General features: G+C 42.1%; 1 protein-coding gene across 4 annotated transcripts in view; it reads right to left on the bottom strand.

The window, feature by feature from the left end:
• ERG (ETS transcription factor ERG) overlaps positions 1-21,107 on the bottom strand; it is a 138,082-nt gene that overhangs the window by 55,267 nt on the left and 61,708 nt on the right. Inside the window, exon 1 of one of the 4 annotated variants that reach the window (XM_014880650.2) lies at positions 5,546-5,751. The exons of the other annotated variants lie outside the window; for them this stretch is intronic. Within the exon in view, the coding sequence (XP_014736136.1) occupies positions 5,546-5,563 (18 nt within the window). The 5' untranslated portion in view covers positions 5,564-5,751. Of the gene's footprint in view, positions 1-5,545; positions 5,752-21,107 lie in introns of those variants that run through there. 4 annotated transcript variants of the gene reach the window in all.

Raw genomic sequence — 21,107 nt, 5'->3', positions numbered from 1 at the left:
AGCAATCAGCTCCTCTCCCAGGGTGACAAGGTCACGCCAGCCTGGTGACACCACTTCCCACCAGAGACACACACTGCAAACAAACAGCACTGCGAGGGGAACACATCACATCCTAGGCATTCCTTCCACTCACTACTCCCAAAAGACCATTTCCCTCGTCCACTCTGAGTCCCTGAGTGTAGCCCTTAAAAGAAATTCACTATTACTCATCATTCTTTTTAAACTTTTAATGTGCAATGACATTCTCATGACACATAATTGCCAATTCATTCGTTTTACTATGAAACAAATTTGATAATTACCAGAAGAGGTAATCGCTGGTTCATACACAGCAGTTATTAAAAACCATAATGAATTTTATTTATTAAGCACTAATAGCCCTTTCCTGAAAGAAATGTCCAGTCTTTCTCTGTGCATAGTAAAAATTGGTAACTCGGTGCCTAAAGGTGCATTTCGAGGAGAAAGGTAACATTTGCAAGCCAAATCTCACCAGATTTCCTAAAAGTTCCCCCTCTGTTCATTGTAATAAATTATTTACAGGATGATACAGTCCTTCTAAGGGAGCAGGAATAAACTGAGGGACAGAGCATTCTCCATCTTTAGGCAGGCTTGGTTACACCATTTAAAACAACCCCTCCAACCACAAAGACACATCCATTCTTTAAGGAAGGGACTGCTGCCTTTTTCACATAAGTGCTTCAAAGTTTTCCTATCTTTGTTGATGTTTTCAACGCAAAAAATTCTTTCGTAATACACAAATATATATCAAATATCTACATATACATATGTAAATCAAGGACAGCAGGGTGTATAGTTATCTATCTGTATAATTATCTATCCAAAGAAATTAATTTTTCAAAGATGGATCTGATAAAAAACACATTGCAGTCAGTTACCCTGACAAGGTTGACAAGGTTTGGCACTGTGATATTTTCTACTGTATCACCCTTATTTTGCTAAAATTCATAATACAAGTGATACAAAATCAGATTTTCTTTTTTTCTCTCTTTTTTTTTCTGATTTTTTAAGTAATTTTCTTGGCTTGATTTAGAAACTTGCATTATAAAGGCTGTTTCTTCCTGAGTAAACAGCATTATATATTTTTATTGAATTATGAAGCGTCGTTTGGAAAATAAATATCTTTTTTTTGGCATTCATATTTTGCAAAACTGCTTCTGTGTTTATCTTTCAGCAAGTCATTCTCCAAGAGCACTTGTTTCTTTGAACATTATTTCTGAAAGGCCTTTTGTAACACGGGGAACTTGCTGAAAAACATTTTGTTAAGGGATAATGCAGTTCTTGTTCAGGAAAAACAAACAAACCAACAAACTCAGACAGTCAAACATATGCATTTTCCAGCTGTTGTTCCTTGCCTGGGGACTTAATTCTAGAAAGCAAAATCCTTATATTTCACTTCGTTTTGGCACATGAAGACACAAACTAAATTGAGTTAAATGGCTGCTGATTAAAAGCAAAAGAAAACAACATAAAAATCCCGCCCACAAAAATAACTTCTGCTCACTTCTACCTTGAAATTGTACATTTGTATTTGAGTCAGAAATACAGCTTTACCTGGAAATAATTATAGCTCTGATTCTACTGCCTTTATTGGGACAAAACCTTCATGGAATTGGTGGGAAGTGTGGATTAAGGGGAGGAGGATCAAGGAAAATGCTTCAAGGCTCTGTTGCTGCTGCTGCCTCTGGTTCACCAGAGCACTCAGGTGTGTGCTCAGCTTTAAATCTGCAACAGCACCAAAGCCAACAGAACCATTGACAGGCTGAAAGTTAAATATGCCATTGGATCAGCTGCTAACTGAGACGAGGGAAAAAAAAAAAAAAAAAAGATAATAATCTTTATAATTGTTCTAATGCAGGGAACAAAAGTACAAATTACTGTGTCAGCTCTGCTGGACTCAGATGCAATCCTCTAAACAAAGCCTTAAACATTTCCATACGCCAAAAACAGATTTATTTCTTAATTGTCTCCAGCTCTCAGAAGCATTTGAGTGACTACTTGGGGTTTTTAAAAGAAATTGAGAGAAAAGCAATGCTATAGAGACAAGCACAGAATAAGATTCCTCAAAAAAAAAAATTAATCTTGTCCCCTATATTCTGCTTTAATCAGTGCGTCCACGCCCTCAAGCCTCAGAAACCACAAAGATTCTCCTGTCCTTTATCAAATACACAGACTTTCTGAAATCATAGACTCCACATGAACACCACTTCAGAAAATAATAATGAAGAGTGGATGTGAGCATATTTTGGTGTAAGTAAAAGAAATATCCACAAGTATAACCAATAAATCATTATAAAATCAACTTACTGTAGAGTTTTTCTAAGAATAAGCATAATGGCACTGGCAGGCAAAGAGACAAACAGAGCAAGGCTTGAACATGGCAAGGAATTAGAATTCTAGTTGTACTTTTCTATTTAACGTTCTTTCCTCCAGTATGGGATGGATAATGGGAAAAAACACCAAAATGACCTCCAGGATAACTATTTTTACTTCATCCCAAGGTAACACAGAAATAATTTTTGCTCCATTCTGTTTAAAAAAAAAAAACAAGCCAAAACCAAAAGACCGATGCCAAATTCAGACATGTTCTAAAATTGTATTTACAGTAGTGTGACTGATAAATATAAATAATTGCGTTTATTTGATAATGTTCAAGCTTCAGTGAGACACCACCTGAGCCAGAAGGAAACCTGTCAGCGCTGAAACCTTCACTCTAAGGAGACTTTTCCCACTTGAAAAACCACATTTTATCCTTCAAAATGCCAAAAACCAGAGAGCCTCAGCTGAGTGTGCACCAGGATATGAAATATCAACCCAAAATCTTGACCTTCTTGCACCACTTTTTTCTCCACAGCTTCTTGTGCTGACCTCTCCCCACCCAAGGGAGAGATCCCTGGCCTGGACAAGGATGGTCCAGTGGGGAAATCAGGATTAATATTATCCATCCATGTCAAAGCCTGGGAAAAAGGAGCTGCTGCCTCCTCCTCCTCCTCCTCCTCCTCCTCTCCAGGAGAAACCTCCCACCACGGCGCTTTCCCCTTCCCAGGGAAAAAGGAACAGGGGGCAGCAGAAGGAGGGCAGGGGGTGAGGAGACAGTGATCCCCTGGGAAAACCACGCTCAGGATGTCAAACCCAACACCCAAAAACTCACAGCAGGGTTTGCCCTGGCCAGCCCCCAGTGAGCCCCAGTGAAACCAGCCCGGCTCCTGCCGAGCCCCAGTGCCCCTCTGCAGGTCCCTGGGAGGGAAGGGATGAATCAGACACCCTGCCTGGAAGGTCACCTGGGCATGGCTGGAGGATCCGAGAAGTCTCTGCCCAGTTGTGAACAAATACAGAACCATTCACATCCTAATTCTGGAATTTAAGGGCTCCACAGCTTCCCTGAAGAGCTCATTGAGTTCCCAGGTTAAGGCTCTCCATCTTCCTCAAGGGCACTGGGACAGCTGGGCTACCCATTGCCAGCAGACACGAGCCATCACATTAAATATTTATATTATTAAAAACATATATGTGTGCAACAGTTTAGCAAAAGCTAAACAAACACCTGCCTGGCCTTCAAACGGAATTTCTTGATTTCAGAAACCTTTCAGTTAAAAGGCTTCTTTATCCACTCCCCATAGAAGAGGAATTGAAAATCTTTGGACTGTCTCAGCCTCATGTCAGAGCACATTTCCTGCACCTCGGGTACAAAGCACCTGTCATTTCTTTCCAGTCATTTCACATTTTGCACTCGCATAAATAAAATTTCAATTCTTGCTACAGCATGTAAGGGCTTCCCAGCACCCTGGGCAGCAAAATCCTCGACATTTTGGGTTGCCTGAGACCTCCTGCGAGATTCACACTCCAGATGAGGAGAGAGAATTGGACATTTCTCCATTTTGCTGAGTACATTGCATTACCAGGCTGTATAAAACAGTTCTCTAAGTGTAAGGTGGAGATCAAATAAAAACAATTAGGTAACATTTAACAATCTTCTATCCTATTAAAATTCAGTCAATATGAAGCATAAAGGGAATAAATAAGAGGAGTTCCCTAAAATGCAAACGGCATCCGATCTGATGGTTGCCATTATTTTTGAAAATAAATTTCGTGTCAATATTCTGATTAATAGAAGCAAACCCAGCATTAAAACCTCAGCACACAGCCCTCCTTTTAGCCAAAACTTGACTCCCTGAAACTCAAGATTTTCATTAAGTGCCTGTCACGTCCTGTGTGCTCTGAAATGCACGGCAAAACCAAAGGGAATTCAGTTTCAGGAGCAACTTAGCATTTAACAGATGCTGGCCAGCAATGCAGAGGAGAGTCACATCTATGTCTCTATTGATAGCCCCATGAAAACATCAGTGATGGCAAAAACAAAGTTCATTAGACTTTTTAATCACACTGCCCTCGGGCAAGACTGTCAGATTCCCAAAACCATGACAAAAAGCATCAAATGATCTCTAAAATGTAAACACTGGAGCAGAATTTACTGAAAAATCCAATTGCAGCCCTACTTATCCAATGTCCAGGCTACTCCATATCCCTCATTAAATCTCTGACATAATTAGAAAAGTACAGAAACAGACAATGCCACGGAGAAAACAAATGCCTCAGTCCTGAATCCGATAATACCTTGATCCCAAACCTGATAAAACAACACCACAGAGTCCTCCCTGTCCTCGCTCTTTATGTAAAATTAGTTTCACTATCACACAGCGCTTAATTACCGTTACATTCTGCAATTAATCACAGCTATTGCTCCATTGGTAGCTGCTGTCCAGAGAAACAAAAACCAGACAGACAGACAGATATATTCAACTTTCTAAGTGACACAGCCCAAAAAAACTCAGCAAAGCCACTCTTAAAAAAAACCCCAAAAAATTCCCAAAACCAACAAACCATGCACCGAGATCAAGTTATGCACCAAGTAGAGATTTTTATTGTCCAAAAAATTAAAACATAAAAAAGAACATGCCCGGGAGATCTTCCCACCACCATTAAAATAACATTCAGAAAGGTCCCGAGTTTAAGGTTAAGAGTTCCTAGAAAAGCACATAATTAACACCTGCATGAGAGAAAGAAACGAGCTGGTGCCTCTCCTTCCCGCTGGCTAAAATTTGTGTCCCCATCCACAAGAGAAACATTTCAAAGTATCCAAAAGTTTAGTGCCCTTAGGAACCCGGTTTTTCCTTCCAGTGCACACCCTCTCCCCTCATGGCAGTCCACAAACACATCCAAGTTGTCCGAGGGATACCTACAAGAAATTTCAGAAGCTCTCACAAAAGGGCTTCGCCTATGCAATCCACACCACTGAACAGTTGAATTTAAAAAACCCAATTTTTTTCCGAGTTTGAAGTTTTTAAGCCTTGCGGATGGTTGGAGTAGGAAAAAGGAAATTTACTAGGCAGTACAAAGGAAATCTTGTTGTCCTCTATTGTGGCAGTGGGGGTGTTGCCCAATTCTAACTTATCTAGGTTGATAAAGGAAACCAAAGAACACGCCAGTGAGAAAAAAATTCCAACAAAAAAAGGTACCCCCGCCTTACCTTAATAGTGCTTGCCATAATGTGATCAAGATTATTGATCGCTAATAATTGCTAATAATAATTATTGCTTCGCTCTGACCAGAAAGAAGTTTTGATGAGGTTGTTTAGAGCGGATGAGATTGTGCTAACTCTGGGAAATGAAGTCAGCCAATGGCAGGAAGAGGTTTCTATTGGTCCTGGCCACCGCAGCTCGAAGAAACAGGATATTTGGGAGTGAAGAGATAAGAGTCCTAAAACAATGTTGTTTTTCTTGATGATATGTGACTGAATTTTTTAAAAATTTTTTTGTTGTTGTTTTTTTTGGGTTTTTTTGTTTTTTTGGTTTTTTTTTTTAAACAAAAAAGTCCAATTGCCCGTGTCCGCCTGGGCAGGTGTGATCTGATGTGCAGTAAGTGTGACAGGCCACTTCGAGGCAGGATGCAGATGTCAGATGGAATGGGCCAAATTCAGCAGTGGTTTGATGCAGGCTGTTCACTGGGGAATTGCTGATCCAGGGCCAAAGCCAGGCTGGGTATAAATGGGTGTAACTCCAAATATGTTAATGAGATCTGGCCCTGCTTACACCACGTCTATATTTGTCCATTAACCTCATTCCTGCATTCCTGAGCTATTGACACTTTCCAGCCTATCTGATTTAGCTTTTTTTTTTTTGTCCTTAGAGAAGAAGCAGATAGGTTGATTATTTTTGATGTCTCTTACTGAGGAGAGGAAGTCACAAAAAGACATAAAACTTCAAAAGCAGATGCCTGAATGCCATAAACAGTCTTAAATCTTCCATGTTCTTCCCTTAATTCACAGCTCTATCCATGTATGGATATGAGATGGTTTCACTGGCAGTTCTCTTCCTGGTTAGAGTGTGATGGCCATTTTTTATTCAGTGTTATATTTTTATTTGTCCTTTCGGAGCACTTGGCACTTTAGAGCACCCCAGAATTCCCAGCTGTGCAAACAAAACACTGCCCCTGTCTCAGGCCTTTGTGTAAGAGACCTGAATATTAAAAAAAAATACATATAAAATAAAAGACAAAGTGCTTCCACAGTGCCAGTCAGGGTATTCCACTCAGCATCCAGTGCTGGCACAACCCTTCCACACTTAGGAACTTCACAGTTTTCTTTGTTTTCATAAAAGATAAAACTCCTGGTGTCAAGAGATTCTGAGCTTTCAGCCTGAAGAGAAAAGCTTGAAAATACAACCCGTAAAAATGGAAAGAGAAATTAGAACAAACCAGAATTTATTCAATTTTTACAACGCTGGTTCTGCTCTAACAGATTTATAATTTTCTCGTTGCTCCCTATGACAACACTCAACCTTGGACAGGCTGCCTGGAAGGTAATTCCAGCTGTAGTAAGGTCCTGCCCTCTGACCAGGGACTCTGGTACGATAAAAAGAATAAGAAATAGTGAATGGCTCATTGCAGCATTATTTGGTGGAAGCAGATGACCTCACCCTCTCCCAATGCCGCCTTCTCCTGCTCCTTAGGAAAAAAAAAAAGAAAGGAAATGGGAGCCTTGTTCTGTAGGTGGCGATGACTGCTGGCATTCAACACACAGTTTTTCCACACAAAGACAGCACAAAGTCCCAGCTCGCTGTTCCCCTCCTATCCTGACCCCAGAAAGGTGAAAAGCGTTTTTTCCCTCGCTCATTTGTCCTGCAGGTGCTGCTCCATCTCCCCCGAGCAGGGCAGAGCAAAGGCTCATCATCCACCCTCCCCTGCTCATGGGAATGGCCCTGCCAGATCCAGGAAATTCTCATTCCCAGGTGTCCCATGGGGACCACAGAGCTGGGAATCCCTGGATGTAACAATGACAAACAGAATCACTAAGGTGGGAAAAAGATCCAAGATCACTGAATCCAATCTTTGGGACACAGGATCAACTCCCTGCACAAGATCAGCTCGGTCTCAGAGTTCACTTTAAGGAGCTCTGGTTTCTTCCACTGTAAAGATGATTTCTCAAGGCTTCAGAGAAATCTGGAGCCAGCACTGCTATACAGTATTTTATATTCTCCATTAGTTGGTTCATATAGAAATGCACTGTTGCACTGCTGAACGTGCTCTTGCAGTCTACATCCACCAAATTACAATGCTCCTGCAGAGTAGGTAACTTTCCTATTTTCATTATGAACAGTATGAAAAGAAAGCAATTTATAGTAATTGTATTTCATGGGGATGTTGATTTCCTCCCTTTTCATCTCTAAACAATGAGCAAGACAGCCAAAAGATTAGAACCTTTCTCTTGAAATTTCAAAGCATTGTATAATGTTTCAGTTGGGTGACTTCCACTCCAGTTAAGCCCCAGATATTTTGGTTTTTCCTCCAATATATCAAGAGGTTGCAAGTATCAGTTCCAGCTCCCCAGTGGAGAGGATCTAACAAATTCATTCACAAGCAGTTTTTAGTAATGATTCTTCTCCATCCCACCTCCATATACACAAACCTCCTCTTGGTTTACACAGGGATTTTGAAGCATAAGGCACTGCTGAGCTCTATTATTATTATGTAAGTTTTACAGAGCCCACAGCCCAGTAAGGATTTTGCCATTTTCAACTGGCACACATCCTGTGCCAAAGAATCCAGTGAAGTTTATTTGACTTTCAAACTAATACCCACAGGCAGATTTCTGAGTGCTTACACTGAGGCCAATCCAATTGCAAGCAGAGCCTTGGTATTGTGAGGCAAGGAAAATATTGGGTTATCAAATCACCATCATCCAGTTGCAAAAGAAAAAGAGTACAAGCACTTCTACTATTTTTCTCTTTTCTGGTTTTTTTTAAGGTTAAACAGAAAGAAAAAATGTTTTTGTTACGTTAGGCAACTCTGTGTTATTGTCTGAAACAATGCTCTGTGAGTTTGAAAAACTTGGTCAACAAAGAGAATAAAAGCATGAAAAAAATCCACACAAGTCACCTAATGCTCCCCTCTAATTTCTCTCTGAAGCTTGTCTCCCTAATTTGTCCTGGCTCCTTTCAGCTGGAATATTCTCCTCCCTTCAGCCTGCATCTGGAAACTACAGAGCAGCAAAATTCCCCAGCATGTGTTAACACTGAACATGTGCTTAAGTGTCTTGATCAAAGCAGGGGAATTGCACATGCTTTAGAGTTACAGCTGTGCTTAAACTCTTTCCTGAACACCCTTAAACTCAGCTTGAAGTGCTTTCTACCTGTAGGACTCAATAGTTCCTTCTTTAGAGAAGGTCTTTCCAAACTGGAGATGAAGGATCCAATCTATGCTGATCTAAGCCTGCTTAAACCAACAGGGCCCTGCACACATCTGAAGATTTGGTTTTTATATTACAAAAATTTTATCAGATTGAGTCCTAAACAAAGAAGATGAAATTCTAAATAAAAAATGTGTTTTGCTTGTTGCATCCTTTCTAGGATGTACTAGGAATCTGCTCAGTTTGTGTGTACTCACAGAAACACCTCAAGTGTGTTTTACGTGGCTTCAGGTGAGAAGGACTTGTCACACAGGCATGGAGTGACAGGACAAAGAGGAATGGCTTCAAACTGAGAGTACGTTTAGATGGGATATTGGGAATTAGGAATTGTTCCCTGGCAGGGTGGGCAGGGCTGGCAGCCCCTGGATCCCTGGCAGTGCCCAAGGCCAGGTTGGACATTGGGGCTGGAGCAGTCTGGGACAGTGGAAGGTGTCCCTGCCCACAGCAGGGAGCTGGAATTAGATGATCTTTAAGATCCCTTCCAATCCAAACCATTCCACAATTCTATGAAATATGAAGGAAATACATTGCAATAGTCCCTATGCAAAGAGATTTGTAACCCCTCTTGCTGTCTGGAAGGTAAAACAAGAACTCTCCTCTGGGCTGACCAAGGGATTAGAGACACACTCTGCTGTGGGAATAAGGTGACCTCTAGCTCTTGAACTGTACAAAAATCTTTGGGTAAATAGCTGGAAAACTGGAGACACATTCACCTTTATGTTGTGCTTGGTATAGGTACGTTGCCTGGAAAGGCTGAGCTGGAACAGAGACCAGACAGAGCAAAAGGGATAAAATAGGAATTTATTGAAAGGATTCACCTTGGGCAGTGCAGGAGCCTGGCTGGGGCTGCACCCAAATCAAATCCAAGATGGATCCTGGTCACGAGTTTTTACACTTTTATAAGTTTTGGTTCATTTACACATTGGGGTCAATTATCCAAGCACAGCCCCAGGCTATGAAGTCTCAGCCCCCTGGTTTGCCCCTTTTCCCTCACTGTTGTTTCTGATTTTTGGTGTCCTTGATTCTCCAGCTACAAAGGGATTGTTTTGTCACTCCCCTGTGAAGAGAACTTACTGACACCGAATATGAAGCTTCAGAGTTCCACACTAAGCAGCAGAGATTCTGGAAAATAGAAAAGCTCAAACCCAAGGCATCAGGTACATACAGTGTCTGCAGATGTGGGTATTAAAAGAAAAGACAGCACAGAAAAGAAGTGAGTTTTGTTCCTCTCACCAACCTTCCAGGTAAAAAGGAGGCTCCCCTCTAGGTAGAACCGAGCTACAAACCAAAATCCTGGAGCACAATAAAATAATCTGTACTGCAGTTTTTGGAAGCAGATTTTAGGAAGACCAAGCAAATTACTGCTACTTCATGGCACATGAAGACACATTGGTAAAGGTCTCAATCCTCCCAAAAAAATTCAGCATTTTTGCTAAATGCAGCTCCCAACATCAGTTTGGCCATGCCCAGTTTGGTGTGTGAGGGTCAAGTACACTCTTACCAAGCTCTTCAACTGGAATGTCTTCCTTTAATTCCCAGTTTATGCAAATATCTGTGAATCTGCTCACAGAGGGGTAAAATCTCCCCTCACCACAAAGAAAGGGTTTTAACAGTGAAACGAACAAGCTCCCAGGAGAGAAAGGAATTCCAGTATGTACCCAAAGGGACTGCAGGGTCAGCAGCTCAGGGATGATGGGCTCTCTCCTGACCCTGGGAATGTTGTGCCTTTGGGGCTGCTGCAGGGACCCCTTCCAGGCCTGAGTGGCTTCAATGCAGCACCAGGTTTGAAAGCACAGGACAAATTCCATTCTGGGAACAACAGGATCCAGCTCTGGGATGGGCTCACACCCACTGAGCCATGGCTGGAAACGAGCTCAGCTCTGGGGGAAGGCACTGGCACTCCCCAAAATCCAAACACCATGTGGATGCCAGCAGCCCATAAAGCCACGTAATTAAAATAATTCTCACTACCTGATCATGGGGGACAGCACAGTTTGCATCCCACAGAAAGCATCCTCTCCTCCAGCAATGCTTCCAAGCTTTTGTGCCTCTCAATTCCCTCCCTGAGGAACAGAGGAGGAGCAGGGAAATGTCCCCACGCCTTTCCCTGTTCCCTGCCCTGTGGGCAGCCCTGTGGTCACTAGATGGTGCTCCCTGCCCCTGGAAAGGAGCATCCTCCACACCAGGCAACGAACAGCTCTTTCCCCAAGTCAGCACTGACACCTTTCAGTAAACAGAATACTTGAAAAAACGGATTTTTTTTCCTGCTGCCCCGGCAGCCCCCATCACTCTGCACTCTGCACTCAGGGCTGGTTATCCTGACTGCATTCCCACTTTTGCTTCCCTTCAGCTGCTCCAAACCATTTGGACCATCAATCCCTTCATGACTTTTCTCCAATCCCCACATTCCTTCCTCTCACAATGAATTCACTCTGGCAGAATTGAAAATATGAGGGAGAACCTGATTTGGGGACACCTTTTTTATTTAACATTACTTCATGAAATAACAGCAGTCAATAATGGAAAAAGCTTTACAGAAAAGAAATACTGGAAGTTTTCAAAGTGAAAATCAAAGTACTTTATTTACCAATTCTTATCTGTGATCCAAGCTACTTTAGATTTTACCAGCCAAAATATTTTTGGTGGCTACACCACTGTTTGCCCACCTTTTCTGGAGACCAGCTATAGTCTCTACAAACACCACAGAGCTGGGAAATGAAACAAAAGCTCTGTTTAGATGACACTGGAATTATTTTCAACAATCAATGCATGTCCTTCATAACAGAAAAGTGCTGGCACTCATTTGCAGACAGGGAATTGAATTCCTCTCTGCTGAAGTGGGATTCACTTCAGACTTCAAGGATTTTAAATGTAGGTGTCAGAACTACCCTAGTTCTCCAAGATTCCTGCAATTCCCAACACAACCACCTTCATAATTTTGTTCAATCTCAACTACAACTGCTATTTGAAAAAGATGAGATGAATTTCACCTTTAGAATATTTCTCTTCCCTTCTTTACAAAGGGAACTTCTCCTATTCCCAATTTTTTGACAGCTCTGCTTATATATGAGATGAATCTCACCTAAACTTTCCTTCCACTCTTCCTTAATTTCCCACCTCTGAAATATTAACAGTTGTACCACCAAATGCCAAAGGGGCACTGTATGGATTGATTGATTAATTAATTGGTGAGTTAAAGTGCACTGAAATTTTCAGCTCAAAGTTGCCACTGGTAGGAAAACATATTTGTTTTATGTTTGATACTAATTTAAAGCTGGTTAAGTAACAATGATGATGCAGGACACAAAAGTTTAAAACCCCAAAAAGCAAAACACAACACCAAACCAAAATACTTCCAAAAAAGCAACTCCTCTGCAAGGAAAAAAGAAGCAACCTCGAGGGCAAAGGCCAACATTTCTCACTTTCTTCCAAATGTTTTAGGTAATTTTAACTGAACTGCACAATGGTTTGAAGTGGTTATTGGACAGTGTCCTTCAAAATCCTCCCAGCCCCGGATTGATGGCCACTGCACACAGCAAATATGTCTGGAATATTGGATTTCTACCCCGTATTAGTGAGGCTGCTCCAAGATTTTCATCAAGAATGGAACCTATTAAAGTGTCTCTCACACTCTGCTGTTTGGGACTCTCTCGATATTGTACTTCTTTGTTAGTGGCTGTGAACAAGAAACAGATGTGGAGTTTCTGGGTTTGAAACTCAGTGACCCTGAAAGACCAGGGCTAACTCAGATCATTCTTAAAAAACTGAAATCTGCCACTCTTGGAGCACCTTGAGGTCCATGCCCACATTCAGGGACAAAACCCCATCCCCACTCACAGAAACCCTCAGGGACTGTGAGGCACTTTTATGCTAATTATGAGCTCAGTTTAATATTTGAAAAACAGCAAAAAATTTTATTCCCCACCAATCTTTTTCCTCAGTGTCAATCAGCCTTTTCCCACTTAGCTGCCCTCCACTAAAGGGAAATTCTCTATTTTGACATAAGAGTCAAAAAACTCATTAGAAATTAAGCATTTGGGAAGTGTAATGTTACATCTTCTAGGAATATTCCCAAGACCAGGCTGTGTGATCCAAAAAGGATAAAATTCACACATTTCTGTAACTGTCTGATATTTCTGTCTCTTTTAAAGATCCACTAATACCATATGCCTTGTGAGGTAAAAAAAAGTTTAAAAATCACTGTTAGCTAACACCGCTTAGCTACATGGTTTTGTAACAGTTACAAAATTAAATTAAAAGTATTAATCACATTGGATCTGTAAGGCCTGGTGTCAAATGCCAACTATTGCAAACACACAAGAAATTCCATGTTAAGTCCCACCTGATCTGATTTCTGTATTTTCAAACCTCAGTACATCTAGAGAAAGACATTTCCAATAGCATATAAGAAAATGAGATTATTATCTTTAAAGTACTACAGTGAAATCAAAGGCCTTGGCAAAGATAAACCAAAATATTTTCTCCTGGGGACTGCTCATTTACTTTAATGGATAAAAACTGTGGGCATTTAGAAAAAGAACACTGAATATAGTTAATTGCCAAGTTAAATCTAACTCAGAGCTTTACAGACCTGGGATTTGTCATGATCATCACAACTTTTTTACCCATATCTAAAGCACTTTGTAGGTCATACAGTGTTTCAAGAAATAAATGTAGACTAAGAATGTATTATCAAGAAATAAATATATAAAAATGAAAATAAATACAATGTCTTGCTTCCACCAAGATGAATGGAAGAACTGCTTTTGCTCCGATGGGAGTAAAGTTTGAACTCACTGGGAATTCAACAAAATGACACAATATCACCATTTTCTGCAAACTGGAAATTCTGAGTTTCAGAGGGCTCTAAGTTAATCGTGTTACAAGGCACAAAAAGTACTGCCCAATAACAAAAAATGAGCAGAAGTGGAAACAGGGAGGGAACCAATAATTGATAGGATTTAATGCACGATTTAAGGCTGGGGAAAGAATCCCTCAAGCCTTCTCCTACTGTGAGAGGCTTGCCAGACATGTGTGAAAAGCTTGCTCCAACATGTGTGTTGAATTACCTTGGTGGCCTGTGACTTTCCCAACAACCACTCACAATTAGCTGGGATCCAGCAGAAGAGGAATTAAATTCTGTATGTAGCATTATTCCATGGAATGGGGCACTTATTCTGACTGGATCTGTGTTTTGGACCTGGCCCTAGAAATTGCAAAACTTTTCATGGCAGTCACCTGTATGGTGTGTCTGCATCTCTATTTTCAACTGAAAAGTGGATTTTTAAATTATCTTGTTTGGATCTGACTTTGAATCACTTGATTTTACTCCCTCCAGAATTACCCCAGAATTTCTCACACTGCAGGATGGTGACTGGTTTACAGAAGAGACTCCTGGTTAAAATATTTGGATCTAAATTTCTATTGCATTTCCCCAAAAGGAGCGGTGGAAATCTGGGCAGGATGTCCTTGAGGAAAGCCTGTCCCAGCCTGTCCCTCCAGTCAGATTTCAGGATTTGATGGAGGGGTGATGCTCTTTTACCCCATGAAGCTGTAACCAGCATCCCACACAATTCCATTGAACAACCAAGACATGAGAAGAAGCACAGGGAGGATTTGGATTGTTCAGCCTGGAGAGGAGAAGCTTTGGGCTGAGCTCAGGGTGGCCTTGCAGGGCCTGAAGGAGCTGCAGGAACCATGGAGAGAGACAATTGCCAAGGGATGGAGGGACAGCACCCAGGGAATGGAGGGACAGCACCCAGGGAATGGAGGGACAGCACCCAGGGAATGGAGGGACAGCACACAGGGAATGGAGGGACAGCACACAGGGAATGGCTTCCAAGTAGGATCTGATGGGATTTTGGGAATTAGGAATTGTTCCCTGGCAGGGTGGGGATGGAATTCCCAGAGCAGCTGTGGCTGCCCCTGGATCCCTGGCAGTGCCCAAGGCCAGGTTGGACATTGGGGCTGGAGCAGCCTGGGACAGTGGAAGGTGACTCTGCCATGGCAGGGGTGGCACTGGATGAACTTTATTGTCCCTTCCAATCCAAATCATTTTGGTTTATAAGTGGCAAACAGGTTATGATGGGAGGCGCAAAAAAATGTTATTCATGCCACTGTCATTTTATTTTTATGATCTGGCATTTGAAAAAAGGAAAAAGGAAAAGAGAACAGGAAAGAAAAAGTAGAAAAATTTTCCTTAGACTTTAAAGGGACCAAGATTTATGTTTTAGTTAAGTGGTAATATTTCATAGCTTTTCAGTTCCTAGGTTCAACAAAGGACACTGCTGGTACCTGTGATGTGTTACTTGGTGACTGTAACTGCTGGATTTCTTTCTAATGATCTCATTTGGGGGTTGAAAATAACACCACAGACATGAACTCCAGTCCTGCAAAGACTCAAGCTGGCTTATCTTTACACAACACTACGCTCTCACTGAGTTCAGTGAAGACTACATAAAATATAAGGAATAATTTTATGGATGTGGTTTCACAGGTTTGGGTTGTTATTCTTTTAAATTTTCACTTTTTATGAGATGTTTCATTGTAGCTGTTAGTAAGCCTGGCTATGTTCCTTCACACCCCACAGGCACCAATGATTGAAGCCACTGGTTTGTATGTCCAGTGTGAGTCAGTCACCTGTGAGATTTATCACTCCCATCAGAGCTCTAGGTGATTTAAACAGCAGGTGAAAAAAATGCAGAAAAAATTCAGAAAACCTAGACTTTCCTGCCTGATGTGGAATATTGACCTTCCACCCTGAGCTGCTGACACTAGTGGTGATAGAGCCAGGACTGCCTTAGGAGTTTCTCAGCAGATCAGCCTATTTTGCCAACTAAACACAAGCATTTAGGGTGGCCAGGTGGTTTAACACCTGGACACTCAAACACAGAGCTCCTTCCCCTCCAAGGCTCCAGACTTTCCAGGACCTCTCACCATTCTGCATCTCTTCTGTCACAGCTCAGTGAAACCAGATTTATTTATGGGCAATGCACTTATTTGCCAAAGAATGTGGTTTTGGGGACAGCTGAAGACATTTGTTAGCTCAGGACAAATCTGCTGGGTTGTTTTGGCCTGAACAAAAAAAACCCAGCAGGCATTCCCTTGAGCTGGTATTTTTAAGTGGTTTCCACACTTGGTTTTCAGGGCACTTGTGAAAGCAAAGGAAGGAAAGAGGATGATTCTCAAAGTTTTCAAGCCTCCACTCCTTTGCTCACTGTAGCCCAGGACATGCTCAGGCTCAGCACTGGGACCATCTCCATCCCTGAATTTCCAGCACAGCAAGTGCCAGCAGGAGATTCACCACTCAGTCCTTCCCTCCAGAGCTCAACCTCACACTTGCTCCTCAGTTCTCCTGGGAGACGTGGGGCAGAAGGAATTGCAAACACCAGAGCTGCAATATGACACTTTCTCAGACACTTTCCTGAATCAGAACCTTCAGTCCCAAACTTCCCCCGGGTCCTGCACATTGGCAGCCCCAGGTCTGGGGGTCAGGGAAGCTTTGTTTGCCATTGGAATATCAACAGCACACAGGAATAAAGTCATAAAGGAGTGCATTTCTCTCCAAGCTGTGCTTGTGCAGGCTTTGTTCAAGCCAAGCATGTGCAGGACCAAATTATCTGCCAATATCACAAGTAGGATCCAAGCAAGTCCATGGAGACACTGCCAGCCACACAGCTCTCTCCACGAGGAAAGAATTTGGGATGCCTAATTTGACACAGAACCATATAATTGCAGAGTCAAAAATCAGAGTCAGTGGTTCTACTCAACTGCCAAAAATTGGGGTATTTTTCTGGCTTGAGCTTCTGATAGGAATGCAAAAAAAAGCAACAAAGTTACAACAAGGCTGATGTTACTCAGCTGTCATTCCAGAAATTGTCCTTTAAAAAAAAATGCGGGGGACAACAAATAAGATAATACGAGTTAGTTCAAGTAAGGCTGGAATATATTGCTTTTTCAAGCTTCCTATACCAAACCACCATGAATATCCACAATCCCATGTAATGATTTATGTTATTAATTTAAAGACTGCACAAAAGAACTGAAAACAATTGACTCTTCAATTACAAAGATGATTTTCGTGTGTTCAGCTCTTAACAAAACGTTCAGCTGCTGCAGGTGAAGGTTCATTGGAGGGATTTTCTTGCTCATGTTAATTTTCTTATCGAGTGGGGTGCCTTTTTCCCACGCTTTAAACATCTATTTATTTCTTTAAGTTGCTAATTTTTTTGATTTGCGTTTTTTAATTGGAACACCTCCAGATTAAAATTAATCTCATGCATTAAAGTACCTTATGGAAATGATACACATAAATTCAAACTCTAATCACCGTGTTATTTCAGGCTTCAATCACATGGAGATTCCCTGGGCAAGACATGGAAAGAGCCTCCTTCCCCAAATATTCAGGATATCCAAGGAAGGAAATACAGAGGGTACAGCAAGGGGACAAACATCTTTATGCAGTGGGTAAATCAGGCTGCACAAAACAGATCATTAGGGATGGGAGCTCGCTGGGGGATGGTTTTTGAGGAGCGCTGCTGACCAACAATATCAAAGCAGCAGACCGAAAGTGAAGGAAACTTGTGGTTTCTTTATGACTCGGAGATGAATTCTTTCATCAGATCAACCACTTCTGAGAGCATCCGGCGTGTCTGACACACTCGAGGGACAGCCAGGCCCTTTTCTGAGGCACTGCATGCAGGGGCTGACTCAGGAGAACATCCTTATTCAGGAAGGACATTTAATTTTAGATTTCACTCCAAGCAGATGCTGAAACCCCATTACGCTTGGTGAATTTTAAGCTTATCCTCAAAGTCAAGCATGTGCTTTGGCTACTTCCTGAACACGAGATCAGTAGGTAAATGAAAGTAGAAATACATGGAACTGCAGGAATCAGTGGAAGAAACAAAAATCTCAGATGGGGAGCTAATAAAATGTTAATTACTATATAAAAAGTTTCCAGAAAATGAGGAGCAGGACTAGCAGAAAAGTGGTCTCCCAGCCAAGGTCCTGGGGAACCTGCACCTCTCCAGGTCCAGCCCTGGGAGAATTACAGCTGGGGGCATAGATAAAGGAAAAATCCATCTCTGTTTCATAAGAGCAGCCAGGCCTATAAATTAGAACTTTTTTTCCTGGGAAATGCTCAAATTCAATGCAGGCTTGGACATGGAATCAAAGAATCATTAAAAGGTTGGGAAAAAAAAATCTCCAAGATCAAGTCCAACCTTTGATTGAACACCACCTTGTCAGTTGAACCATAGCACTGAATCCTCCAAAACTCTGAACTTCAAGTAATCAAGTGCATGTATTCAGAAGAAAAACCCCAAACACCCCAATGGTAGAGTTGGAAATTCAGACAAACATTCAGGTAAGTAGACAAATTCTTAAATTTGGATGTGAAAACAGGAAATAGTCAATTAGTAATTAGAAAACAGCTTGAAGACGAAGGAGGGCAGGGCTGGATGGGATTTTGGGCAGGAATTGTTCCCTGGGAGGGTGGGCAGGGGCTGGGATGGAATTCCCAGAGCAGCTGTGGCTGCCCCTGGATCCCTGGCAGTGCCCAAGGCCAGGTTGGACATTGGGACAGTGGGAGGTGTCCCTGCCATGGCAGGGGTGGGATGAGATGATCTTTAATGTCCCTTCCAACCCAAACTGTTCTGGGATCCTATGATTTATGGTTTATCAAACATCCACAAGCAAAAAAACCCTAAAAAACTAAGAGACCCCTCCAAGCTGTGCCAGGGCTGTCTGCGGATGTCCCAACCCAAGTGAAAATGAAGCCACCCAGGTGAGCACAAAAGTGAAATTTACCCTCCACCAGCTCCACACAGGAGCTCTTATTAAGCTTCTTCTTTTGGTGGAATTTGAGATGGTTTTGTAATCTAATCTAAATTACAGGCAATCTAATATTCTACAAGGTGTTGGTCTCCTTGTGAGACTCAACTTTCAGGAACACTGACCAATGGGGAAGGATGTTCCACATTGCTCTCAGCTTTGGTGGCTTCTCAGAGCTTTCCTTCATGGAATAATTACAAAGTAATTATAACTAAGTTATAAATATCTTTATATATTTTTTTAATCAAGTGAAATCAATTCAGAAAATAATTAAGAAATGATCACACTTTTCTTCTGCAAGCAAGCAGGAAATTGTCCCTAGTCTGCCAAAGAGATCCAATTAGCTGAGGGAAACCAGTTTTGCCAGGTTTTGGAGAAACACAACAGGATTCTCTGGCAAAGAATGGAAACTGGTGGTCAGCAAATTATTCGAGGAAACAATCATGGAAATGACTAAAATTTATTTTAAAGGATTTGCTGGTGGGAAAGAATATTTCTGTACTGGAACAAGGATACAGACATTTGTGAAAAACTTAGGGCAGAGTTTAATGGAGGAGAGCTCAGAGTAAATGTTTTGAAGAAAACACTGTTGGAGGAGGCAGCTTTCTGTATTACAATCTCCATTCCATTCAACCTCCAAGAAAGGTCATTGATTTAATCAAAAGCTTTTTTCTTCCCTTTGGTCAGACTCCCAAATGCACATACCATCAAGATGTGGTGCACAGAAATAATTTGAAGCAAATCTTCTAAAAAAGGTTTTGAAGACGCCTGCCAGTAGAACATTGTGCCTCACAGCTATAATATCAGAAAAAGCCATTCAATTTAAATTAATATATTTGGCCAGACAGCTATATTAAAATTCTTGTTGTTTTTTCAGTTATAATGGTAGCCTGTGGTATGACTAGCCCTCCTCAAAAATCTGTGTAGTTATTGCCTTTCTCTTGCCTAGGGTGCATCAGATGTTTTTGATTTGGACGATCTGCATTGCGCTACCTCATTAAAACAAACATTTATGCAAAACAAAGGCCCCGTACCACAGGGCAGGGCTCGGGAGGCAGCTTTGAAGGCTGCAGCCTTCCAAGAGCATCCTCCAAAGCAGAGCTTCCTGCTGCACTTGTGCCGAACATTTGTGGATGATGTCTCGGATGATGGCGGTGCCCCCGCAGAACTGGGAGGCTCCAGAAGAGCTGCTGGGAGCAGCTGTGGAGCAGGGAAGAAGTGTTTGCTGGGGGAATGGTGAGGGTTTCTCCTGGCCCCTCTGGAGCAGCAGCCGTGCCCTGAGGAGCTGGAGGTGCTGGACAGCTCCGCTTCTCCAGGGTCACCACCCTGGGACAACCCTGCCCCGCTCCCTAAGGTTTCCCATCCCTGCAGGTGGGAAAAAACCCAGGGGAAAAACACCCCCAGAGCATTTGTGCAGGGAATCAGGAGGGTGTGTTCTGTAGGAATTGAGTTTCCTGGGCCGTTTGCAGTTAGTTGCTTTCAGCTGAGGTTGTTTCTGCCCTTAAAAATGTTGGGTTCCTTCCCACCGGAGGAGGAAGCTTTGTCACTTAAAAAAAAAAAAAAAAGGGGGGGCACTGAGTCCCTCACTTAAAAAAAAAATGGACATTGCGGGGCTGGAGTGTGTCCAGAGAAGGGAATGGAGCTGGGGAAGGGTTTGGAATATGAGAGTAATGAGGAATGGCTGAGGGAGCTGGGAAAGGGGCTGAGGCTGGAGAAAAGGAGGCTCAGGGGGGACCTTGTGGCTCTGCACAAGTCCCTGCCAGGAGGGGCAGGCAAAGGAGGAGAGGAAATGGCCTCAAATGGCAGCAGGGCAGGCTCAGGGTGGAGATTGGCAAAGAAAATTTCCCTGGCAGAGTGGTCAGGCCTTGGGATGAGCTGCCCAGGGAGGTTTGCAGTCACTGTCTGTGGGAGTGTTCAGGAGCAGGCTGGATGTGGCCCTTGGGGACAGGGTTTGGGGGATGCTGCTGGCACTGGGCTGGCACTGGATGGGCTTTTCCACCTTGATAATTCTGTGATTCTCCAAAAAGAGCTTCAGATAAATAGTCTAAGTGCAGACATTACAGCTGTGTGAAGGCAGGTGAAATGAAACCTAATACAAAAACCCCATAGATATACGAATCTGTGCATACGTTTTCTTCAAAAATGCAAACAAAAAACCCTTCAAAAGCAAACAAACAAACAAAAAGCCCCAAGTGCCAAGGTTAATGCTTTTCATCCAAACCTCCCATTCCATTTTTATGTTTTCAAACTACATCACTACTAATTCAACAAAGTTTACACACGCTGGATTTTGGAATGTCATAAACTTGTTACAGAACCTTGGTGATGATGGTGGTTTTGTGTAATATATTCTTTACATTAATGCTTTATCATTATGTGTCAAAATATAATCAATGCAGGCAAATATTTGCATATTTAAAAAAAAAATATTTACTGTTTGGCATCCCTGACACTTCACAAGCTCATTTTTAATCACTTATCTTCAAGAGTCAATAAACACTGCTAGTAAAAA

Source organism: Sturnus vulgaris, chromosome 2, assembly GCF_052056855.1.
Source record: "Sturnus vulgaris isolate bStuVul1 chromosome 2, bStuVul1.hap1, whole genome shotgun sequence".
Lineage (NCBI taxonomy): Eukaryota > Metazoa > Chordata > Aves > Passeriformes > Sturnidae > Sturnus > Sturnus vulgaris.
The sequence above is the reverse complement of the archived record's forward strand: the minus strand, read 5'-3'. Positions and strand labels throughout refer to the sequence as shown.